Raw genomic sequence first — 23,025 nt, forward strand, 5'->3', positions numbered from 1 at the left:
CCAAAATGAAAATGTGTCTCCGCTATAAGTTGTTATCAAAAATAGAAGCATTTTATCTATCTTTAGTACAGAACACAAATTGCGTGGAGACATTCAATTTGGAGTCAATTTAAATTTCAATTGTCTGTGAAATCTAAATCAATAGGCTATAGTTCAATGGTGCTTTAATAAAACAGGACATAACAGAGAAATCATTAGGGTTTACATATGATAAGAGATTGAAAACAGTGTCTGTGTAATGGTGAAGGAGCCATTAGAGAATTACCTCAAGCATTTGCAAGTAAACCAACAACCTCCTCCTGAGACTAACAAGAAGACTTAATTGTGCTGCGGCAGCTAAAAATTCATCTCTGTCAACCCTGGGATTGGTGGACGATTTACAGGGACATAAACCCATCAGGATGCTCCGCGGCTCCGCTCCCCGGCCACCCCTCGTCCCCTGCTGCCGTCTGCCCCTCTGCCCACCGCGCTCCCGCTGCAGCTCCCCTTCACGGCCCCGGCAGCGTCACCACCGTCCCCAGTTAACGGGAAGGTACCTGGGCGTCTGGGTAGCTCTGGACACACGGCCAGGTATTTAGGGATGGTAACTACCTGCGGTAATGCATTACGCCAGGTTGAACATCCCCCTGATTTATGCAGATGGCGCGACAGAGAGCAGCTCCCAAACAGCAGTATTTAACTTTTATTCGCATTTAATAATAAGTCACTTTTCCTTAGCTCGTTGCAAATTATCGCAATCTGACTGCAGATGAGATTGGGTTTCATCAGCCTTGGTTTCCCACTCCTCGATGAGAGAATCATCTGCATAGAAATGGCGTTCTCGGGGCGCGAGGGGAGGACGGCGATCACTCAGTCGCCGTGCCGCAGAGCTGGCGAGGAGCAGGAGGGGGGACAGACACCCCAGTGCTGCACGGCTGGGTCACCCCTGGGGACATCAGCCGAGAAGGGGCTAATGCTGAGCGCCGAGGAAGGGGCATGGCACAGCGGTGCCAATCCCAGCAGCTGAGAGAGGTGAAGGCAGCGAGGGGGGAGGAAGAGAGGAGATTAGATTAGATTGGATTAATTGGATTGGAGTGGAGAGGATTGGATTGGAGTGGATTGGACTGCATGGCATAGCAGCACACAGAACGGTGTTGCACCTCCCTGCACTGCACATCCCTGCACTGCACAGCACGGCGTTACACTGCACAGCGTTGCACACCCCTGCACTGCACATCCCTGCACTGCACAATGATGTACATCTCTGCACTGCACATCCCTGCATTGCACTGCACGGCGTTGCACACCCCTGCACTGCACATCCCTACATTGCAATGCACAGCGTTGCACACCCCTGCACTGCACATCCCTGCATTGCAATGCACAGCATTGCACACCCCGGCACTGCGCATCCCTGCATTGCAATGCACAGCGTTGCACACCCCGGCACTGCACATCCCTGCACTGCACAGCACAGCATTACACTGCACAGCGTTGCACAGCCCTGCACTGCACAGCACAGCATCGGATGCAGTGGCCTACACTGCGCAGGGAGCTGGAGGGGACCCCAACCCCCGGGGCCACCAGATCGTGTCCCTGCTACTGGCAGGGGGATGCTCCAGTGCTGGGCCCCCCTGGTGCTCCCCGGGGCTGGCCCTGTGCACGGCTTTGCCAGGCAACGTCCCCATTGGCAATTAAACTAAAAGTCATTTTAATTGCTGCAAATCGCATTGGCACTGGTCTAGGGGGGAATCAAGGCAATGGCAGGCGTTGCTGTAATCACGATAGTGGTGCAAGGTTGGCAGAAAAGCCTCAACAGCCAAACCCAAAGCGTCCCCAGCCGCCGCAGGGCCTGAAGCCAGGGCAGAGGTGTGGGGGGGGTGCATGCGTGGGTGCACGGAGGAGTTTGCTAGATGGGAATTTAACACAAAAGTGCAAGGGCTGAGCCAACACGGCGAACTCCGTCCCTCCTGGGCAGTGCGGGGCAGCTGCATGGCCCCAGTGCTGCCCAGGGAGGCACCGAGCTGCTGCTCGAGCAGCTGCCGGCAGGCAGAAAGCTCCGCGGGGCTGGAGAAGTGCCGCTTTTGCCTATTATATACCAGGGTGATAGGGAAAAAAAATTCTAAACCCAAGATTAACAATTTCAATAACAAACCAAGCGAAGTTAAGGGCATTTGAAAAATGTTTTTACAACCTTTGGTTAACCTGCAGTAACAGCTGTTTGAGTGCGTATAAATAAGACTATTCTGTGGAGGAGACAGGAAAAATTGGTTTTATTTTAAAGGACACTGTTTGGCTCCCGCGGTGCAGTGGCATCTGAGGAAATATTGTGTAGCGGTGACTGCGCGTCATGTTTAATACTCAGAAATGCAGCCATGGAGAGCAATACATTTGCTGGCTCCTGACAGCTGGAAAGCTGGGGTGTATTTTAAAAACAGCTTCTCTCTCGGAAGGAAAATTTTGAGAGGGTTGCAGATGAAAAAACCCTTCAATATAGCCAGGACGCTTTTTGGTTGTGAGCCGCCCGGCCCAGGGAGGTGAGGGTCATGGCTTGGGGATGCTCGGGGGGCATGGGGGGGGTTGGTGGGGGCATCGCTGCGGCCGTGTCCCCAGCGCATCCCTCCCTCCTGCACCTCAGCTCGGGACCGAGGTGCCCCGGCCCTGGGTGCTGTCACCCACCCGCCCAGCACTGCAGGGACAGGGGCTGCCACCCGCCACGGCCCTGGGAAATACATCCCCTGGAATAACAGCCATAAAATACAAATAATCCCCATTGCCCCTTTTGTTAGAAAAAATCATGGCCTGGCTTGGAACCAGAGACATTCTTTTTTCCACCTGAAAATAAAAGTGTCACGCTGCTTGCCTCTTCAAACCCTGCCAGAAAGGGCTCGGGAGTCCACTAAAGAGTGAGACTTTAAGCCTCACCATTAAGAATTACAAGAGATCCGCTGGGCAGTGTGGAAATACAAGAAATACTACAATGCCAGTGCTAAAACCTAATGAGAAATGGAACAAGCTGAGACAGAAGCTTAACAAGAAATACTGGACAAGTCCCCCAAGAAAAACTACAGGCAGTGGTGGAGAGGAGCTGCCAGCCAGCTCTGCAGCCGTATTGATCAGGGCCAGAGAAATAAGAGGAGGCCTTTGGAAAGTAGATAAACAGGGAGATATACAGTGGGAGAGGTCCAGAACTGATGAAAACAGGAGAAAATGCAGCTTAAATCAAAGGGCAAATACACAGAAAGAGAAAAGGTAATAGGATTTGTGTTTATGGCTAAAGAGGAGAGTTGTGGGGAGGTGATCAGACACGGTGGTAATTGAAAAGAAATGGAAAATGGAGCTCAGTATAAATATTTTCTTGGGAGAAAGTGGGCTGCAAACTTGAAATAAGCCATTATTAATATCGGTTCTAGCCGGAATCTGCAAGAATATGCAGGGATGTGTTTGTGTGTGTGTGTGTGTGTGTGTGTGTGTGTGTGTGTGTGTGTGTGTGTGTAGGGGGGTGCAGGCAAGGGATGGGGAGCGAAAGTAAGGGGTGATAGTGCAGAACAGCTTCCACCAGCTCGAGGTGGCCAATCTCCGAGCTGTGCTGGCGTGGGTGTGGGGCAGGGACGGCGTGGGGCAGGGCTTCAGGATCCTCTGCCCACCCTGGGGCAGGAGACAGCCATGCAGCATAGCCCACAACCCCTCTGCCTGTGCAGGGGGGACGCTGCCCGGCTCCGGGGGCAGCACGGCGTTAACCCCAAAGCCGTGGGGGTCCAGGGCTCGGGTCCGAGCGAAGGGACACCCTCGGAGCGAGGGGTCCGGGCCGTGCAAGCGTGGCCCGGCGGGGCTGGGGACCGCACGCTGCCCGCTGCTGCCTGCCTCCACCCCCCAGACTCCGGTACCATAAAGCAGGGAGCCCCGTACACAAATTCTCCGCCTCCCGCCTACTAAATCTCGCCTGTCTCTGCCTTGCTGCAAGACGCACTCACCAGCATGCAGAAAATATGTGCCGGGTGCGGGAATTTGCAGCCGCCTTGCTCGCTCCGTCAGCATCGGGCAGGGATGGGAGGGTGCGGGGCCGGGGGCTCAGCATCCCACGCGTGCACCTTGCACAACCGGGGCAGGGCAGGTGCAGCCGGCTCTGCTCGCTGTCCCCGTGGGGGGGGAGGGGGGGGGTGGGATGAGCCCCACTGCGTGGTGGGAGGCTGGGGCTCTGCATCCCACCCGGCTGCAGTGGGTCTGGATGCGTGCACGGGGCCCCGAGCCCCAGGTGGGCTGGGGACCGGAGTGGGGGGGCCCACGGCATCCTACCGGGCACAGCCCAGCCATCCCTCTCCCAAAAGGGGATTTGGGGGGGGGGGGTGTGTGTGTGTGTGTCTATTTGCAGGGAGGGATGCCTCCCCCCCCCGCACCCCTCGCAGCTCTCCAGCCGCTCGCCGAGGTTGCCATGGCAATGAGGGAGGAAGGGTTCCCCTTCGCCTCCCGTGATGCTCGGCGCCCCGCATTCCTCCGCATGGCCGTGGCCGCGCTGCTGAAATATTAATCAGAGCTAATTGCCAGGAAGCCACCCTCACCCCCCCCCCCCCCCGTGCCGAGCGCGGCAGCAGCCGGCACAGCGTCGTCCCCAGCCCACGGCCTGCCCTCCACGCCACTGTGTCATCCTCGGCGGTGGAGGGGGGTCCTGAGGTCCCCAAACCTGGCCCGGACCGGGGCCAGCTGTCCCCGCGGCGGCAGAGCATCATCGGGCTGGTCCCCTAAATCCCGCCAAGCCTCCTCACACCGCTGATATATTTCCCACATCTAAACAAAAAGTAATTAAACGGAAAGGTCGTTCTTATTTATTTTTTTTGTTATGCAAACCCTGAGCTATTAAATAGTCAAATTAAGTCTCGGAAGGGTTTAATGAAGGAAGGGGGCTGGATGCGTGAGGCTGCTCCGGGGCTGGGCTGATGCTGCGGAGGCTCTTCCCAGGGCGAGGGGAGGGTGGGAGCCCCACAGCTCCCCCCGACCGGGGCTTCAGCGGCTGCTGAGAGAGAAACTCCCGGTTCCTAGGTGGGCAGATTTGGGAAAAGCAAAGCGGAGGCAGCGGAGGGGGGGGGGCTGCCAGGAAAACCAGCACCTCACTTCAAACAGCCGATAGCGCTGCAAAGACACGCAGCCAGGGCGCCGGGGCTGCCCCGGGGACGGCAGTGCGGGGTGCAGTGTGGGGGGCAGTGTGGGGTGCACTGCGGGGGGCAGTGCGGGGTACGCTGCGGGGTGCACCCTCGGCGCTGCAGCCCGTGGGCACCGGTGGCCGTGCTGCAGCCGCAGCCGATGCATTACCCGCACAAGAGCGCAATATTCGCAAGGGAAGGCTTTTTTTTTTTTTTTTTTTTTTTTTTTAATAGGGCCCCATGGAGACATCAGAGCAATTTTCAAGGAGGTTTGAAGCCACCGGGAAGCTTATTAGATCCGTTCTGCAGAGTTAATTTGATGTTGGTAATCAGTGAGCAAGTTAAGCAGTTAAGGAGATGGTGGCTGCTGAATGGTTTGGCTGTTTAGCTTGTAAGCAGTGGTTACTAATGAGTGGTTCATGAATATGAATGAGAGATGATTACAGTGTGGAAAGGGCAGTCAGCAAACCATAAACTTAATTTTAATCTTTTTATTATCAAAGTCACGTTATTAATAATAGACTTTACATTAAGGCCAAGCTTCATCAGCCAATTACTGTGGGTCCCTGCATCCCCCAGCAGCGCTCAGCACCGGGCTCTGTGTGTGGCCGAGGACAGGACCCAGCACACTGTGATGTGCCCATCACCAGGGCATCTGGTCTCTTCCATCAGCACAGGCCGGACCACCGGTAGCCTTCACCCCCCCTCCCTGGGGCTGATGCTTTTAGAGCGGGACGAGGAGCCAAGCGCTGAGAGGTCCCTGTCCCTCTCCCCCCCCCCCCCCCCCCCCCAGAGCACGGCAGCCCCGTCCCACCAGCCACGAGCATCCCGGCCACCACCGCCACCACGTCGCAGCTGAGCACTGTCCCTCACTCCTCATAAAAAGATGGTCCTATTGTCTCTGTGTCTAATTAATCATAATTATTTTCTTATGGCACTATCGATATGGGCTGCTTGTGTAATGAGGCAGCAGTTCCTGTGTGAAATGCTGAAGCAAGGAGTGTAGAACATGTTAAAAAATATTAATCTACAAATGAAAATGATTTTAATTGGATTCTGCCTTTGGGGTCGGGTCACTGTTACGTTTTCAATCAGAGTTGTCCAGTCAGCAAAGCAGCTGCACAGTCCTTTCAGATGGAAACGGCGAGTGGCTTGCAGAGGTTAATAGGAATGTTGGAAAATAAATAGGTTATTGATTGATAATAACAATAAGCTGACTCCAGTCCTACCTTGGTGACCTTCCCTCGCCCAACTTAGAGAAAACTCAGTTAGCATCTAATTATGGATCGCCTTACAATCCCGCGTATTAATGAGAGCGCGCAGCAGCGCGGGCCAGGCGCGGCTCTGGGCAGAGGGGAGAGCTCGAGCGCGGGCAGCCGGAGCTGCTGCAGCTGCTCCCGAAGGCACCGTGCCCCAAGGAGTGGGTCAGGGCACCCCACTGCAAGGCAGACCCAGCCTGGGCACCAGAAATCCCCCCGAGCCCTTCCCCAGCCCTCCCGGGGTTTTTCTCCAGTGGGCTTCTCACGCGGGATTAGCCAGGCTGACCTGCCACAGCACGGATCACCGGCTGGGCTTTCCCCCAGGAACCATCCCCGCCGTCCGCGAAGGCGAGTCCCCTCGGGGTGCCGCGGGGTGATGCTCACCCATGCGCTTTGCTCCAGGCAGGACTTAAATATTTATCCTGGTGCCCAACCAAGTCGCAGCCACTGCCTTGGTCTGCAAAGGGGGGAAAGAAAGGACGGTGGCTTTGCACGCGTGGAAGTTCGTAACCGGTATTTTGATTGCTTCAAGATGTGCCAGGATCTCCTGTCTTAAGCTTCGGCTTTACTCATTTTTCCTTGAGTGGCTTTTGGCTCTGTTTGCTGCAAGATACGGAACCGTCAGAACCATCTGGGAAACAAGTGGGTTCCAGCCGCTCCGCACGGCTCTCGTGGAAGGAAGATCTTCCTCACCCGGAGGCGAGCAGCCGTGCTGACCACCTGGGACAGCGAGGCACCCGCTTAAACCCTCCCCACAGGGAGATGCCAGCTCTGCCTGCGCGGCGCTGCCTGCACCGTGCTGTGCAGCAGCGGGCTGATGCCTGCAGGTAACAACAGTTTTCCCATTTAAGGTGCATTGGCCCTTCCCTGCTTTCCCCTGGTTTCCAGGGGTATTGCAGTGCAGATCCCCCCAGGATGGCAAGCAGAGTGATCCGGCAGTTCCAGGCACAGCTCCAGACAGGGCACAGCTCACACTGGAGCACGGCTCACACTGGTGCATGGCTCACACTGGTGCACAGCTCACACTGGTGCACAGCTCACACTGGTGCACGGCTCACGCTGGTGCACGGCTCACACTGGAGCACAGCTCACACTGGAGCACAGCTCACACTGGAGCACGGCTCACACTGGAGCACAGCTCACACTGGTGCACAGCTCACACTGGAGCACGGCTCACGCTGGTGCACGGCTCACGCTGGTGCACGGCTGACACTGGTGCACGGCTCACGCTGGAGCACGGCTCACACTGGAGCACAGCTCACACTGGAGCACGGCTCACACTGGAGCACAGCTCACACTGGTGCACAGCTCACACTGGAGCACGGCTCACACTGGTGCACGGCTCACGCTGGTGCACGGCTGACACTGGTGCACGGCTCACGCTGGAGCACGGCTCACACTGGAGCACAGCTCACACTGGAGCACGGCTCACGCTGGAGCACTGCTCACACTGGTGCACGGCTCACGCTGGTGCACGGCTCACACTGGAGCACGGCTGACACTGGTGCACGGCTCACGCTGGAGCACGGCTCACACTGGAGCATGGCTCACACTGGTGCACGGCTCATGCTGGTGCACGGCTCACACTGGTGCACGGTTCACGCTGGAGCACAGCTCCCGGCGGTGCATGAATCTCTGCAGGGTTCCCTCAGAAATGAGGTTGGGTGACGCAGGAGGCAGAGCATTAGCTGATGCAGATGTGCGTCCCCAGCTGGCACCACTACAGCCCTGGGTGTAAACGCTGTTAAAAGGCACCCAGAAAGTTCCCGAAACAGGTTTCAATTTGCACTGCCCATCTTTTTATCATTTTCTGCATATTAACTTGGTGGAGCATTAGTTGTGAAAATGTGAAGTGGCCAGGAATAAACTAGGAGATAAAGAGCAGTTTGGGACTTCGTGATTTTAATTAGCATTACTTCCACCTTCCTAATGGGGTCAGGCCAAGAGGCTGCGTGTGCAGCCGCGTTTCAATCCTCACCGTGACGCGCGGGCCAGGCGCAGCCTCCCCCTGTGGCAGCAGCATCCTCCCGCATTCCCAATGGTCCGAACGCGGCTGTTTCACCGTGCGCTGCTCCCTGACACCCTGTTTGTCTCCCCCAGCTCCGTGGCCAGCGCTGGGGCGTTTGGGACAACCAGTGGTGCTCAGGGCTCCCAGCCCTTCCCCTCGGCGGGTCCCTGCCCGCGCTGGCCGAGGCGCCCGCGCCGCTGGCAGAAATGCCACGTATCTATTTCGCGGAACCTCTTTCGGGATTTGAAGCAAATGAACAGCATCTCTCCGGCTAGTACACGTTACGTGTCAACACGTGTTGGACAGAGACTTGCTGTGACATGTCAAAACGCTGCTTACTGGGGGGGGGAAGATAAACACGGCGGTTTGGCTGCTGCCTTCCCGCATCGCCGGGAATGGCCGGGCAGGGGCTGGAGCTGGGCCCCCCACTCCCCACAGCCAGGGGCTCCCCAGCCCCCCCGCCCCCCTGAGAGGGCCAGGCAAGCACCACGTCCCCACGCTGTGTGACTGTTGTGCCCCCGGGCAACTCAGCTGCCACCCTGCCCAAACCCTTTCCTCAGCAGCAGCCGTGTCACCGTGCTTCACCCCGGGCAGCACTTTGCCTGGGCAGGGTGGGGGGTGTGCTCTGCAGCACCCAGGTGTCAGTGGCACCTCTTTGCCTGGGGGGGGGAGCTGGTCCCTCTGCCCTCCGTTCCGCTGCTGGCTGCCTGCGCAGGGCTGTGGGCAGGGGTGTGGGCAGGGGGGCAGGCAGGGATGTGGGCAGCGATGGAGGCAGGGATGCAGGCAGGGATGCAGGCAGCGGTGCAGGCAGGGATGCAGGCAGCGATGGAGGCAAGGGTGCAGGCAGGGCTTTCCTGGAACACGAGCTCCACCTGCCGCCATCCTCCCAGGCTGGGCTGGTACCAGCAGGTGCCCAGCACCCATGGGCAGGGTCCAGCAGGGCCGGCAGTACCCTGCACCCCAAGCCTGCCCCCCCTGAACCCCACAGAGGTACCCCTACATCCCCTGGCTGCTGCCCACCCTGGCCCCACTGCCTGTGGCTCCCTCCACCTCCCCTCCCTGGGACCCCAGGCACGTCCCCGCTGCGGTGGGTCCCCAGTGTGGCCCCAGTTTGGGCACAGTATCTGCTGCCGGCTCCATCACCACACCCAGCGCTGCCTGCGCTGGGTCATGTCACAGCCACCCTCCAGCAGTGCCCGGGGGGGGTGACACCCCCTCCCACACTGTCCTGGGGTGAAGCCCCTTCTCCTTGCTGGGCACCCAGGGACTGTGGCATTTCCGTCCCCTCCTGCCCTGACACCCCGTTGAGTGGCACTGGCTGCTCACCGCCTGGCCTGGCCCCACGCACCCCACACTGCGCCCCACGGCACGCTGCGCATGGAAGCCAGGACACCCCCAGCCCATCCTAGCCTGGCTCCCCCCAGCCCCCCACACCCCACAAAGACACCAGACCGCAGGCTCTTTGCACACTTGCCATGTTCACAGCTGACATTACAGGCAGTAGGGACCGTGGGGAGCCGGCGGGACTCCCGCTCGCACCGCTGAGGCAGCCCCAGGACCCCCTTCCCCTAAGCATCCTCGCCCCACGCCAGCGCCCAGCCCCACGGCGGCCGTGCCCACTCCCACGGGCGTGGGGTGGCAGTGGGGTCCCGGCAGAGCCCTGGGCAGGACGATGCACCCCAGGGCAGGACGATGCTGCCCACGTCGCTGCGGGGGTGACCCTGCCCCACGCCCACCATCGCTGCAGCTGGGAATGGGGGAATCTACACATCACGCCCCGCTTGCACTGCCACCTCCCCTCTTTGGACAGCTCTGGGGGCACCAGCCAGGGGGGACGGACAGACAGACAGACTGACTCCTCTCCCAGCCATGGGAAATGGGGGAGCAGGGTCAGGGAGCCCTGAAGTGATGGGGCAGAGCAAAGGAGCAAACTGGCTGTTTTGTGAAGCCTCTGTCCCCCTGCCAATCCCCCGGTTCAGAGGGGGTGGCCCTGTGCTGGTGGCCTGTCCCCACCGAGGGGTCCATGGGCAGCACTTGCTGCCTGTGTGGGGTCACACTTGCCCAGTGCATCCTCTGGGCCATCTGGGTGACTTGTGGTCCCATCGCTCCCCTCAGTGACCAGCCTGGGGGGAGGTCCCCCTGGCCATGGGGCTGGCCTGAGGGCGGCTCTGGAGTTTGAAAGGGGGGGGTTCGTGGGGGCAGGGAGGGCAACCCCTGGTAATAGGAGGGTTCCCAGTGCTCGTGGTGCTCCTGAACTGTGTGGGAGCCCTGAACCTGCCTGCTCCGATGGGCACCTGCCTGCCCTGTGCCCACCCCAGCTTGTCCTCCTGGCCCCACCTCGTCCCTGTGCCCACACCTCTGCTCCATCCTCTGCCCCCCAGCCCCAGCGGGGCCCTGCCTCCCTCTTCCATCAAACACAAGAGTATCAGCCCAAAATCCCCCCTGGTCCCAGCCGTGCCGAGGAAAGGGAAGCGCGTGGTTAGTGGGTTAAGGTGGAGGTCGGGCAGTGTGGAGCTGGATGGAGAGGGGACCCCCATCAGCGTGAGAGCCCAGCAAGACCCCCCCCAGCTGAAGGACCAGGCTGCGGTCGGTGAAGATGCCAAGGGGAGGTGGGACAGTCTTGGGGTGAACCCGGCTGCCCAGGGGACCCCACTCTACCTCTGCCTTCCAGCGGCAGGCAGGAGAGGGGCTGTGGGGTGAGACCGAAGCCGGCCAGAGATGCTGGGTTATCTGGGGATGTCCTGGCCACGGGGCTAGTGAGCACAAGCCAAAGCCAAGAGAGAGCAGCCAGAGCTGGATGCTGCCCAGATCTGTCCACAGAGCCGCCCTGAGCCTTGGCAGAGGCAGCCCCCCCCCCCCCGCTGTGTCCCCCAACAGCCATGCTCCAGGATGTCCCCATGAGCCATCCCCCACCCCGGCCAGCAGCACGGGGCCACCATCCTCTCCTCCTGGCACGCAGGGCTTGGTCCTGCCCCGCCGGTCACCACAGCACCGCTGTGCTGCTGACCGTGGCACCAGGGACCGCCAGCCTGCGGGCCAAACACACACCGACGGGCCAGATCCTGGAGCCGTAACCCCGGCTGCAGTCCTGTAGAGGCAGGGGACGTTTATCCGACTGACAGGCGGACAGAAAGCAAAGCACGGGCTGCGCTCCAGCAGCACCCTGGTTCAGCTGGCAGCAGAGCCACCCTTCACCGCCCACTGCCCGCTCCTGCCCACTCCTGCCTGCTCCTTCCCACTCCTGCCCACTCCTGCCCGCTCCTGCCTGCATCTGCTTGCTCCTGCCTGCTCCTGCCAGCATCTATCTGCTCCTGCCTGCATCTGCTTGCTCCTGCCTGCATCTGCCCGCTCCTGCCTGTTCCTGCCCATTCCTGCCCGCTCCTGCCTGCTCAGCTCGTGGCTGGGGGGGGGGGGGGGACACCCTGCGAGTACCAACCCAGCAGTTAGACGCAGCCCTCGGCGCCGTGCGGTTAGTCGGGACCACGCTGCCGGCAACGGCTTCCGCATGCATCAGAGGCACAAGATCAACTGTGGAGAGACAAAGGGAGTGAAGAGAGGAGCCCGGGAGTGCCCTGCAGCTGCCCCAGCTTTGCGGGGAGCAGCATGAGACCATTCCCCATGACAGGTGAACTGGGGCCCCAGGAGAGCCCCAGGCTCGGGCTCTGGTGGGGCTCGTGGCAATAGCATCGCTCTTTGGCTGAATCTTTCTGCAAACTGGGTTTGCTGGACCTTTACGCCCATTACTGATTGTTATTAACGGTTTCTGCATTGTCCTATTTCCACTCCTCTTTTCCTCATTTAGCCATGTGAAATTTCTTGGAAAACAGAAGGCCAATATGGAAATTTTCAAAACCCTCCAGCCTGAGCATCTTCCTTTCCATCGCACCAAATGGGAGACAAAGATGCTCAGCAGCACTGAAAAATCGGGCTGCTGCAGGTTAATGACCAAGAGTCCCAGAGTGGGCCACTGTTCGTTTGTCATGGCGAATAGCATCCAAGAGTTAAAGTGCAAAGAGTATTTGTTAGTAGCAATAGAGAAACAAGTCAGGAGTGATTAGTACAGGCGGTTAGTAACAGAAGCATGGCACAATTGGTCTGACTTAGAGGACATACGTACTGGAAGAGAAATGAAGAGAAAAGCAGCAACAGTTAGTTTGTTTAATTCAGTTCAGGAATGTGTTAGTAACAGAGATCTACTGGCTTAAAAAGGAACTGAAAAGCTTCTGCTGATAAAACCGTTTTAGGCTCCTAGTCAGCAACAGGCTCCAGAGGCGGACCCGGGCAGGGCGCGCGGGGAGAAACCCTCTGCCCGTGGCGGCGCGGGGCAGGGGCTGCCGGCCCCCCTCCTGCCCGCTGCGGGGGCTGGCGCTGCCCGGCCCTGCCTCTGCAACCTGGCACCGAGGCGGCAGCACCCGGCACTTACAGACCTACTTACCCAGCTTTTCCGTTCCCCTTTAAAGGCAGCGCTGGCTGCCCGTGGTTAGTGGGAGGCGAGACAAGGCCGGTTAGTAGGGCATGCGCTGGAGCCGGTTAGTGGGTTAGTTTGTTTGCCAGGGGCTTCGGCAGCCCTCACCCCCCCCCTCCAACCCCATTGCAGGGGGACAGGGGGCCCATGGGTTAGTAGGTTAATATCGGAGCACAGCGGCAGCATGCAGAGCCCGGCCTGGTTCCCTCCCCCCGCCAGTGGAGGAACGCTTTCCCAGGGGTGGGTCTGCTCGGCTCTCAGGGCAGCAGCAGGGCTTCAAGCCAGCACTTTGGGGGGCTTTGCCGCCAGCTTGAGATTTGGGAAGGTGTTAGTTGAGGGGTTAGCCGGCGTCGTGTAACCTGCTTTCTGAACTAAATGCTTTGCAGGGCTCTGCCCCTTTCATCCATGCGGGTGAGGTACAAAATGCCCCGAGCAGCGTGTGCCCCCACGCAAGGTGTGTTTGCCACCCCCGGTACCAGTGAAGACGAGAGACGGGCTGCAGGGAGGAGACAACCCCGGCAGTGCCGGACTGTGAAGTTGGCATTGGAAGGCTCCAGGGTCGGGGTGCTAAAGGAGCTGGAAGAAGCAGAGAGAGGGAAGGGGTGAAAGCATCGCTGGCGGTGCCTGGGGCAAGGCTACGGCCAGCTCTGCGAGCGCAGGGCTTCTGCCGAGGCAGTGACGGCTGCTCTGGCTCTCCACCGAGCTCCCACTGCCCGTGGAGAGGGGAGATGGGAGCAGAGGAAAGGTGCCGGTAGCTTCTCCCCTCCCCATCATGAGCGGCCCCTCCGTGGGGAGCCGGGCTGATTTTGCCAAGGGGCAGCAAGGAGTTCTGCACCATGCCCTGAGGAATAAGGCTGGGAAGGGGCACCTAGGGCACCCCCCGCCCTGTGTTCCTCTGGGGCGCCTCCTGGAGCATGGGGTCCCTCTGGTCCCCAACAAGGATGCTCCTCCAGTTTGGACTCGTAGGGGCTGTAACGCCTGCCACGAGCTGCGTCTGGCCTCAGCCCCCAGCCCACTGCACGCCCAGCCCTCCCGCCTGCTCAGGGGACACTGGCTGGAGCGCGCAGCGGGGTGACGGTCGCACCCACTCATGGGGTCACTGCTGGCCCCCCACGGCCCCACGGGGGCCATGCCACAGGCTTCTCGGGAGGAGGATGCGCTGCCCGTGTCCCTCCCCATGGCTCCACAAACCAGGCGTTTCCTGAAAGCAGAGTAGAGGCAGGGTCCTGCTGGGACGGGGGACCGGTGGCACTTCCAGAGCAGAAAGCACTGGGACTGTGCTGACAGACAGAGGGACAGGCAGGATCAGTGGGGACAACCCTTTGGGATCTGGCCATGGCGTCTCCTTGAGGAGCTGGCACAGCTCTGCTCCCGTCCCTGTCCCCTTCTCCCTCCTCCTACACTGCATTCAGCAAAGGGGACGGGTCTCATCCTGCCCGTGCCCTGCCCATTGCTGGGGGGGGGGGGGGGGGGCACATGGCGAGACCCACGCGCAGGGTCTGGCCGGGATGGAGCAGCGGGAGGGAAGGGATCCCCAGCACCTTGCGGGAAAACCGCGCGCGCACGCAGACCCGTGTCCTCAGGTGTCACCCCCGCCGTCTCTTCGGCCGTGTCCCCCGCAGCAGCCGGGCCTGCGGCTCCGGCCCGTGGCAGCCGGCACCGGCTCCGGCATCCGTGTGCAGGCAGCGACGGCGGCTCCCCGAGCCCCGGCTCCCCTGCGGGCACGGCCGGGATGGCCAGGCAGGAGCTGGGGCTGTGCCCCTGGGGAGCAGAGATGCTGTGAGACCCTGGGCAGCCCGGTGGCCGCCCCCTCCCCACCACTGGGCACGGGTGGGAGACGTATCCCCTCATGCAGGTGGCCCTGGGGACGGTGTAACCCCACGGACCCCGCTGGAGCCCAGGGAGACCCCGTGAGGGGATGGGACCCTGGGGAGGAAGGCTGGCTCCCGGTGCCCCGAGCCCTCCTGCATCACGAGGGGTGGGGAGGGCATGGGGCTGGCACCATCCGCGTCCCCCCTCCCCGGGGGGTCCTACCTGCGGTCACCGGCTACGCGAGTGCTGTGCAATGTCCCCCCCCATCCTTGTCTGGCTGTTCCACCGCCGCGGGCGCGCAGGGGACTGCGTGTGAACAGACCTCAGGTCAGTCATTAGCAGCTGCAAAAGAAAGCAACCAACGCAGCAAGGGAGAGCAAAGCGGCGCCGGCGGCCCCGGGCAGAGCGGAGCCGAGTCGAACCGAGCCGAGCCGGGGGGGGTGCATCGGGGGGGACCCCGGCAGGAGGGGCAGGCAGGGCAGGGCAGGCAGGAACCCAGGCAGAGCCTCCCACCGCTGCCTCTGCCAGTGCTGCCACTGCCGCCTCTGCTCTGCAGTTAAACCGGGTCACTCACTGGCTGTGGCGGGGGCCAGCAGCCAGCCCACGCTGCCCGCCCCCCCTCCCTCCCTCCCACGCTGCCCCCCCTCCCTCCCTCCCACGCTGCCCGCCCTCCCTTCCCTCCCACGCTGCCTGCGTGGAAAAGCCACGAGCTGGGCTGTGATGACTCTGCAGTTCAGCTGCGGAGCTGCTACAGCTTCCCGCGGGTCACTGCTGCCCGTTGCCGACACTGCCTGCGGGACAGTCCGTGTGTGTGTCCCCCCCCCCCGCTATGGGGACAGCACGTCCAGGCAGCATTTGCAACCCAGCTGTGGGCAGCGGGAACCGGGCTCGGGCTCGGCGGGGGGGGGGCCGGACAGCGCCAGGCACCGGAGATGCCATCGAGCATCTGGCAAGAGGATCCCCTGCCCGGATCCGAGGGGGGGGGGTGGCAGGCGGGATGTGCCAGCACGGGGTGACCGCTGCAGAATGGCCTCCCTCGCTCAGCAAAGAAGCATATCCCAGGAGATGGGGGGGGGGGGGTGGGGGGGGGGGAAAGAAAAACAATTTTGTGCAGGCAGCGCTTGTCCAAATGCTCATCTTGTGCGTGGCGAGTGGCCGTTGCCAGCCGTGAGCTCCAGCTGGCCCTGCTACACATATGGTGCCGCCGGGGCTGAGCACCCAGGAGCACCCGGGATAAATGGGGGGGTAAAACCCCCCTCGAGTGAGGAGGAGGCTGGAGGGGAGAGCAGCTCTGCAGGAGCAGGGTGAGGTGAGGGCTGCAGGACACGATGCCGGCGGCTCTGCTGCCCGTGCCCGGAGAGGTGATCTCCGAAATGCAGCACCCCCGAGCGCCCAGCTCCTGGCAGGATGGGCTGATGCGCCCTCCCCACGGCCCTGCCAGCTCTGCCCATCCCTCACCATCACCCGGCAGAGCCCAGATCTCTGGTGCTGCTGCCGCAGCCGTGCCAGCGCTGCCTCCCTTTGTCTGCAGCTCCCGGGGCTGGGCAGCCCTGGGAGAAATGTGTGTGTGTGTATGTGTGGAGGGGGGGGGGGGGATGGTGAGAAAGCCTCCCTGCCAGCCCAGAAGTGACTGAAGAATCTGATTATTTCTTGTCTCATCCTGGCTCCCCGGGGCAGGATGTGCTCTCACACACAAAAGGCGGTGAGACAATGAGGGCGAGAAAATGGCTCCCCAAAAGGAGCCCGGGCAGCATCTGTCAGGCGAAGCTTTGCAGGGGAAGGGCTGTGCTGACGTGCCCTGGAGCCGTGCTGGCCCCAGCCTCTCCTCTAACCCCCTACCTACGATCACCAGGTTTAGGAGAAAATGGTGGTTTCAAGACAAAGAAGTAAACCAGCATTTTGGCTACATTTCCTTCCAGCAGCATTGCAAATCAGGCAAGAATCCATTTACCTGTCTCGAGCCCTATTCTTGATGAGGTTTCTGAAAAAAAAAAAAAAATACAAACAAGTGGTGCATCAGTTAATATTAACTTTGGGGGAGGGGGGGGGGGGGCTGCAGACGGCGCCCAGTGGGAGCCAGGCTGGCCCAGTGCCTCCAGCTGGACCCAGCATCGCTTGCTGGGCCGGGACCGCGCTGCGGATCCGCTGCTGCTCCTGCCCCTAACAAAGGGAACGGGGCCTGGGCTGCCACCAGCCGGGAACCCCCTGGGAGAAGTTGGTGGCTCCTGCCGCTGCGTGTTGCTTCGCGTGGGAATTATTTATAACCGGGGAATAAGAATATATTGGGGGGGGGGGGGGGGAGGATTTGGGGGTTTTTTGGAGACCGAGGCGGAGGGAGCAGCAGCACCCGCCAGACCCGCAGCCCCTCTGGGAGTGATGCCCGCAGGACCAGCTGTATCCCGGGCAGCACCTCTCCCCACTCCTGTCCGTGCATCCCACCCCGAGGTGGGGGGTGGCCTGACCTCCCGCTGCGCCCCCAGACCCCACCAGCACCTGGCGAGGAGCCACATATCCAGCCAGAAAATAGAAGAGAGGAATGTAAGCGCGGCTTTACCTGCTTTCCCGGGGAGGGCTGGGCTGGGGGCAGCCGGGCTCCGCACGCTCCTGGCCGCCCTGCAGCCTCTTTGTGCTGGAGCTTTCCCGAGAGCATCCCTGAGCAAGATACTGCCACGCAAACTCCTCCTCCCCGCAGCCCCCGCCGGGCCCGCCCGGCCCTACCTACAGCGCAGGAGGATGCTGCAACTCCCATTAAATTTTAATGCTGGAAATGCGGCCCAGTCACCTTCCCCGCCCCTGCACACCCCCCTGCCCCCCCGCACTCCCCGCAGCCCCTCGCCGCTCCCTGCTGCAGCAGACCCCAGGGACGCCCACCCCTCTGCAGCCGGGCCACGGCTCCCGCGCTGCAAAAGCCACCGGTGGCCCCCCCACCCTGCCAAGACCCCGGCCCGCCGTGGTGGGATGGGGTCCCCACAGCCATACGGGGTGGCGTGGGCACCCCGTACCCGTGGGGATGGCACAGGGGCCGTGGGGTGGGGGACACGGGGCAGGGGGCTGCCGGGCAGGCAGAGCTTGCAGGCAAATGGCTTTGGGGACACTGTGTGCAGGATCTGGCCACTCTCGGTGGGGACGAAGGGATGGCAGAGACCAGCCCAGCCTGGGGACACGTCCATGACCACCGTGCCAGCACACTGCCCAGCGGGACAGCCCCCCATCCCGGGGGCCGGGAGGGTTGGCATGGCCCCTCTGCAGCTCTTTGCAGCTGCTGGGCCCTTGCATTGTTTTCCAGGTCCCCACCAGGTCCCCAGGGACCCACCAGTCCCACCTGCCAGCATGCCTGCCGTGCCTGGCTGTGTGCTGGCCCCACTCCCAGCCCCCCTGTGCCCCCCCCCCGGGGCTCTGGGACTGAGCAGGGGTGGGCTGGCCACAACCGGGCTCCCCACCAGACGTGGCCACGGAGGGGCTGGGAAGCTCCGCTCCTCCAGGTCCTGCTGGCTGCCAGCCCCAGATGGGTTTGTCCTGGGGCAGCAGGAGGGTTTTGCTCAGCCCATCCCAAAACTTTTTGTTCCTTCTTCCATTCTGCATTTTTAATTGTGATTTCCTGCGGAGAGAATCCCTTCCTGGGCAGCACTGCCTCCGATGGTGGTCCTTCTGCTGCAAATGTCAGGAATGGGACATTTTCATCACGTCAAAACCTTTTCTCCAGAGCTCTTCTGAAATGAGAATTTTGTTTTCCAAGCCAGCCTTTCCCTGTCGCATTTTCATCTTCAGTTAACCGCCGCTTTCTGGTGAGCTGAAGATGGTTTATCAGCAGCCCCCGGTGGTTTCTTGCTGCCTTAAGTTTCCTGCAGCCACAGTCACCTCACTGCTCCAGGGACAGCACACGGCCCTGCCTGGTGCTGCAAGCTGGGGTGGGTGCAGGGGGGTGCGCGTGGGTGCCGGGGTGTGCACGAGCGCAGGGATGGGTGCTGGGGTGTGCAGGGGTGCGGGAGCTGCAGCCAGTCCCGTCGCCCCCGGCAGGTTCAGGCAGATCAGAGGGGGGTCCGTGGGGCAGCAGGGGGGATGCGGGTCTTGCAGAGCCCCGGCACCAGCAGCCGGGCTGGTGCAGGGGCAGGATGGACGCGGTCCTCGCTGGTGGGATGTGGGGTGCTGTGCAAGGGCTGCACGGCTGCTCCCGCTGGCTCAGCACCCGGCTCCTCACCCCTGCACCGGGCCTGACCCCGTGGCTCCCCGGGGGGCTGGCAGCAGGGCCGAGGGCAGGGGCTTCACCCACCTGCAGCAGGGATGTGTGGGTGCCTTGTGCTGGCTGCAGGAGCAGAAAAGGACGGTTGTTTCTCCCTCCTCACCCCCCATCCTCACCCCTGCAGAACCCCCACTCTGCCCTCGGGCACGCCATCACTCCCAGCCACGCTCCCCCATGGCACCCCCACCCCAACTGCCAGCCTTGGACAACTGAACCTTTATTGAGCTTTGCCCCCGCCGCCCCACGGGAGAGACAGTGCCCAGGGCGCGCGGCCGGTGGCTCCGGCACCGGCACCAGCACCGGCGGTCACTGCTGGACCCTGCGGATGGACTGGACCTGGCCCGTCTGCGCGTGGGAGCCCCACTCCCGCACGTGCTTGTACTCGCCCGCGTGGCTGTCGCTCTCCAGGAGGTACTGGAAGCCCCGGTACCCCGGGTACTGGGAGCAGACCCACCTGTGGCAGAGCAGAGAGCGCTGGTGGCTCAGGGCCGGGGCAGCCCCACGAAGCACCCGGTGCTGCGGGCAGGGTGCCGGCAGCTGCCAGAGCATCCTCAGCTCCGGTGCGTGCCCCCGGCCCGGCGTGGGGTCCTGGCAGGGCACGGAGCCCCCAGGGTACTCACGCGCCGGAGCGGACGAGGAAGGAACCCACGGAGCTGCTGCCCCAGCCCAGGGCAGGCAGCGAGGGGCAGTCGTCGCTCAGCTCCCCCCGCTTGCCCTGGAAGTTCTCCTGCTCGAAGAGCATCAGCCTGCTGCACCCATGGTCCTGCCGCCGAGAAGGGCACGGTGTCGGCATGACCTCCCTGCCTGGCCCCCCCCGGCCCAGTGGTGGGCTGCGGGGACCAGCCCTGTGGCGGGGGGGCTGGGGTGGTGGCACTCACGGCGCAGGTGATGGGACGGAAGGAGCACATCCTCTCCACGTGGTAGGCATTGCTGCCGCTCCACGCCTCCCAGCACGGGTACTCGCCGCGCTCCAGCACAAACTGCTGCCCCTGGAAGCCGCAGTGCTCGAAGCCTGCCCACCTAGGGGGAGAGGGGGGGAGTGGGAGGGGGAGAGTGAGACCCCCGCAGCACCCACCACCCCGCTCACAGCCAGGAGCAGAGCCCGCTGCACCCCACGGGGACGAGGCCATTCCCTGGAGGATGCAGCCCCGTGGCTCAGGGTGGCAAAAGGCACTGGAGACCACGCGTCCTCCAACCCCCACTCCGTCCATGGGGTCCTATAGCACCTGGGGGGTGGCAGCCCCTCGTGACCCCCACTCACGCCCCGCTCTCAATCTTGCAGGAGCGGACGGTGCTGAAGCCGTGCTCCGGGGTGCTGTAGCAGTCGGCGGTGAACTCGTGCTTCTTGCCCTGGAAGAAAGCCTCATCCCACACCACGATCTGGGGAGGACAGAGCGGGTCAGGAGGGGGCTCTGTGGGTGCAGAGGCCCCCAGCAGACCCTGCACCCCCATGTCTGGGCGTTCTCGGGGCTCAGGCTGCGTCGCCAGTCCTCCCCAGGCTCCTGTACCTTCCAGAGACCGGAGGATCTCCTGCAGCTGTGGGTCATGGTGGCTCTGCGGGGGAATGGGACCGTAAAGCCTGTCCCAGGGCTGGTGCATCGCTGGCCCCCGCGAGCCCGGCCAGTGCAGGCTGGGCAGACCCAGCAGCCCTGTGCTGGGGGGCTCGGCCCTTCCCCGGGGACCCCCATGGCCGGGGCCTGGGCTTCGGGCAGCGCAGGCAGGCGACTGCAGCTGCCCAACCCCACGGGGCTCGCTCCAGCCTCCCGGCAGCGCCGTGCAGCACCGCAGCGGGGTGAGCACGCTGCCTGCCCATGCCCGAGTCAAAGCCCCGGCTGTGGGACCCCGCAACCCTCGGCCACGCCACGCCAGCGGCCTCGGACCCTCCTCCACACGTCCCCACGGCAGCTCGGCTCCCAGGATCCAGCCATGGTGGGCAGGGGCAACTGCCACCAGGCTCCCTCTCTTACCTGGGGTGAGGCGCTGGTGCCCAGGGGAGGTGACATGTCCAGCAGCCCTCCGGCTGGGTTTTTATAGCCTCCAGATAGAGACAGAGCCCAGGAGAGCATTACTGAAACCCCTAACTCAGCACATGGCGGGGAGGAGGGACCGGGCAGAACAAAGGCGACGCTGCAGAGAAGCTGATGAGCCGGGACGCCATGGCTCCTGCTCCCCTGGCCCACCGGGCACAGGCTGTGAGCCCCGGCCCCACGGCTCCAGAGCCGGAGCATTGCTCCTGGTGTCCCCCAGCACTCCTGCCCCGTGCCCTGTCCCGGTGTGGGGCTGGGCTGGGACCATACCCCCAGCTCTGGCAGGGCTCCTCCTGCCTGCCCCGTGCCTCGGCTGGAGGCACGGGGAGGTTTTCTCACCCGAATTTTGGGGAAGTAGGAGGAAAGATGTGTCTTTGATTGCAACAGTGCTTGGTCATCCCACTGTGGTGGGAGCGTGCAGGGCTCTGAGGGCTGGGCACCTTGCAGAGGCACCCACAGAGCCTGCCCGTCAGAGGGGCGAGCAGTGAAAGGAGGCTGTCGGGCAGAGTGGTGAAACCCACATTCCCAGGTTGTGCTGCGTTTTGGCACAGCTTTTGCCGGGAAACTGCCGGTTGGCTGAGCTGCAGCATCCTCCTCCGTGCAGCCGCAGCCCCGGGCGCTGCAGGGGAGGCAAAGCAGGAAAGCGCGGTGGGGGGGGGGAGCTGCTCCTGGCTGCAGCGGGGCTGCGCTGGCCATCCCCAACATCTGCAGCCCACAACAAATGTGCCTTTGGCACAAGTTGCCCCCAGCCTCTCGCTGTGGCCCTGAGCTAAACTCAGCTTGCTGCCGGCCACCAGCGGGGTGACCACGGCTCACCCGCTCTCCGGGACGTGCCCCAGCACCGGGACGTGGCCGTGGGGAGCCCGGGCTGCGGCTGGGAGCACCCGCGGTGCTGCTCAGCGCCGGGCAGGGGACGCAGCAGCGGGAGCTCCGTGTGCTGCAGGATTTACCGGGGCAGAACAAACCCTTCGTGCTGGGCATGTGGCTGTGCCGGGGGCTGCCGGGGCTGAGGCGGGTCAGCTCCAGCCACCGGCACCGGGGGTGAGGCTTGGGCAACGCTTCGCTCTGTTTGAGCTGTGCGTCCCACGTTCTGGGGTGGGACGGAGCAGCGAGGGGCTTTCCAAAGCGCCCGCAGTCAGCGGCAGGGATGCTCGGTGGGGAGGGCAGGGGGGTTGTGTCTGGGGGGCTCAGGAACTGCCGAGGGCAGATCCCTGCTGCCAGCCCCTCCACAGCACCGTCTCTGGAAAAATCACCAGGCTGCTGAGTCCTCAGAGTAACGGCCAAAGCCGTGCAGAGCCGCTACCTGGCGCTGAGCTCGGTCCCTCCGAGCACCGTTTTCCAACGCCCGAGTTCAAAGGTGGGGGGAGAAAGGAGCCAGGAGCAGGGCAGCAGAAGCTGGGGAGTGGGTGAGACCTGCTGAGTAATGCCCAGGAGGCAGCACGGTTAAAAAGCCCACCCTAGCTCCGAGGGGAAGAGAACGCAGCTTAAAATAGAAATCTGTCTAACAAACATGAAAATGAATGCAAATTGAAAGCCGTGAATCACAAAAAGCTGCCCGGTGTTAAGGTGAGAGACCGGACTGCGGGGAGTGCCCAGGGGAGTCAGGGCAGCAGCACCCACCCCCGGCCACGCCGGCGGGCACGGCGCAGCCCGCCAGAAAACCCCGGGAAAAGACGAAGGGATCAATAAATGCTTTTTGTTCAGGATTTTGGGCAATAGCCCAGAGGGCGCAGCTGCATCCCACTGCTGCTGGTTGACATTTCACACTTGAGGGGAACAAAAGATGACGGCAAAATTGAGGGCTCTCAGCTTTCTGAACGCGCAGCCTCGGGTGGTTTATGCTGCCAGTGGTGAAAAGCCAGCCCAGGAGCGCTGGTGCTGGATGCTGTGGGAGGCTGGGGGTACTGGAAAAGACTGGGAGGAAACAACTGTGCAGGTATTTACACGATGAGCAGGATCACAGCAGGCAAACAGGGAGAGCAGCGGATCGGGGGCTTGGTGGGAGTTGGGAAAGGTCCCCCCAAAATGCCTCCTGGTTCGGGGAGCAGCCGTGGGGTGTAGGAGATGTGGCATCACAGGCTGAGCCACCGCAGGGAC

General features: G+C 62.3%; 1 protein-coding gene and 1 long non-coding RNA gene across 4 annotated transcripts; both read right to left on the reverse strand.

The window, feature by feature from the left end:
- Positions 1–9,843: 9,843 nt before the first annotated feature.
- LOC116962329 lies at positions 9,844–17,364 on the reverse strand. 3 transcript variants are annotated; one of them, XR_006166748.1, is made up of 4 exons: positions 17,216–17,364; positions 14,884–16,642; positions 13,326–14,610; positions 9,844–11,912 (listed from the first exon to the last, which is right to left on the reverse strand). It is a non-coding gene; the product is annotated as an uncharacterized LOC116962329 (long non-coding RNA). The 3 variants fall into 3 exon arrangements; XR_006166747.1 differs by lacking the exon at positions 9,844–11,912 and having other exon boundaries at positions 12,681–14,610; positions 14,884–14,967; positions 16,613–16,642; XR_006166746.1 differs by lacking the exon at positions 9,844–11,912 and having other exon boundaries at positions 12,681–14,610.
- A 1,843-nt stretch (positions 17,365–19,207) lies between these two features.
- CRYBA4 (crystallin beta A4) lies at positions 19,208–20,448 on the reverse strand. The gene is made up of 5 exons (XM_032995722.2): positions 20,410–20,448; positions 20,163–20,281; positions 19,780–19,921; positions 19,522–19,664; positions 19,208–19,355 (listed from the first exon to the last, which is right to left on the reverse strand). Exons 1-5 carry the CDS (start codon positions 20,446–20,448, stop codon positions 19,208–19,210), a joined length of 591 nt encoding a protein of 196 aa, XP_032851613.2.
- Between the last annotated feature and the right edge of the window lie 2,577 nt (positions 20,449–23,025).

The sequence above is a fragment of the Tyto alba genome, unplaced genomic scaffold (genome assembly GCF_018691265.1).
Source record: "Tyto alba isolate M040663 unplaced genomic scaffold, T.alba_DEE_v4.0 Super-Scaffold_44, whole genome shotgun sequence".
Classification (NCBI taxonomy): Eukaryota; Metazoa; Chordata; class Aves; order Strigiformes; family Tytonidae; genus Tyto; species Tyto alba.

Bases quoted from the DNA above. Each gene is read 5' to 3' on its own strand.
- CRYBA4 (XM_032995722.2), bottom strand. From the start codon at position 20,448: ATGACCCACAGCTGCAGGAGATCCTCCGGTCTCTGGAAG. The intron at 19,665-19,779 runs GTGAGTGCCACC...TCTCGGCGGCAG, and splicing joins TCCGTCCCATCACCTGCGCC to GACCATGGGTGCAGCAGGCT. The intron at 19,356-19,521 runs GTGAGTACCCTG...GCTCTGCCACAG, and splicing joins TTCCTCGTCCGCTCCGGCGC to GTGGGTCTGCTCCCAGTACC.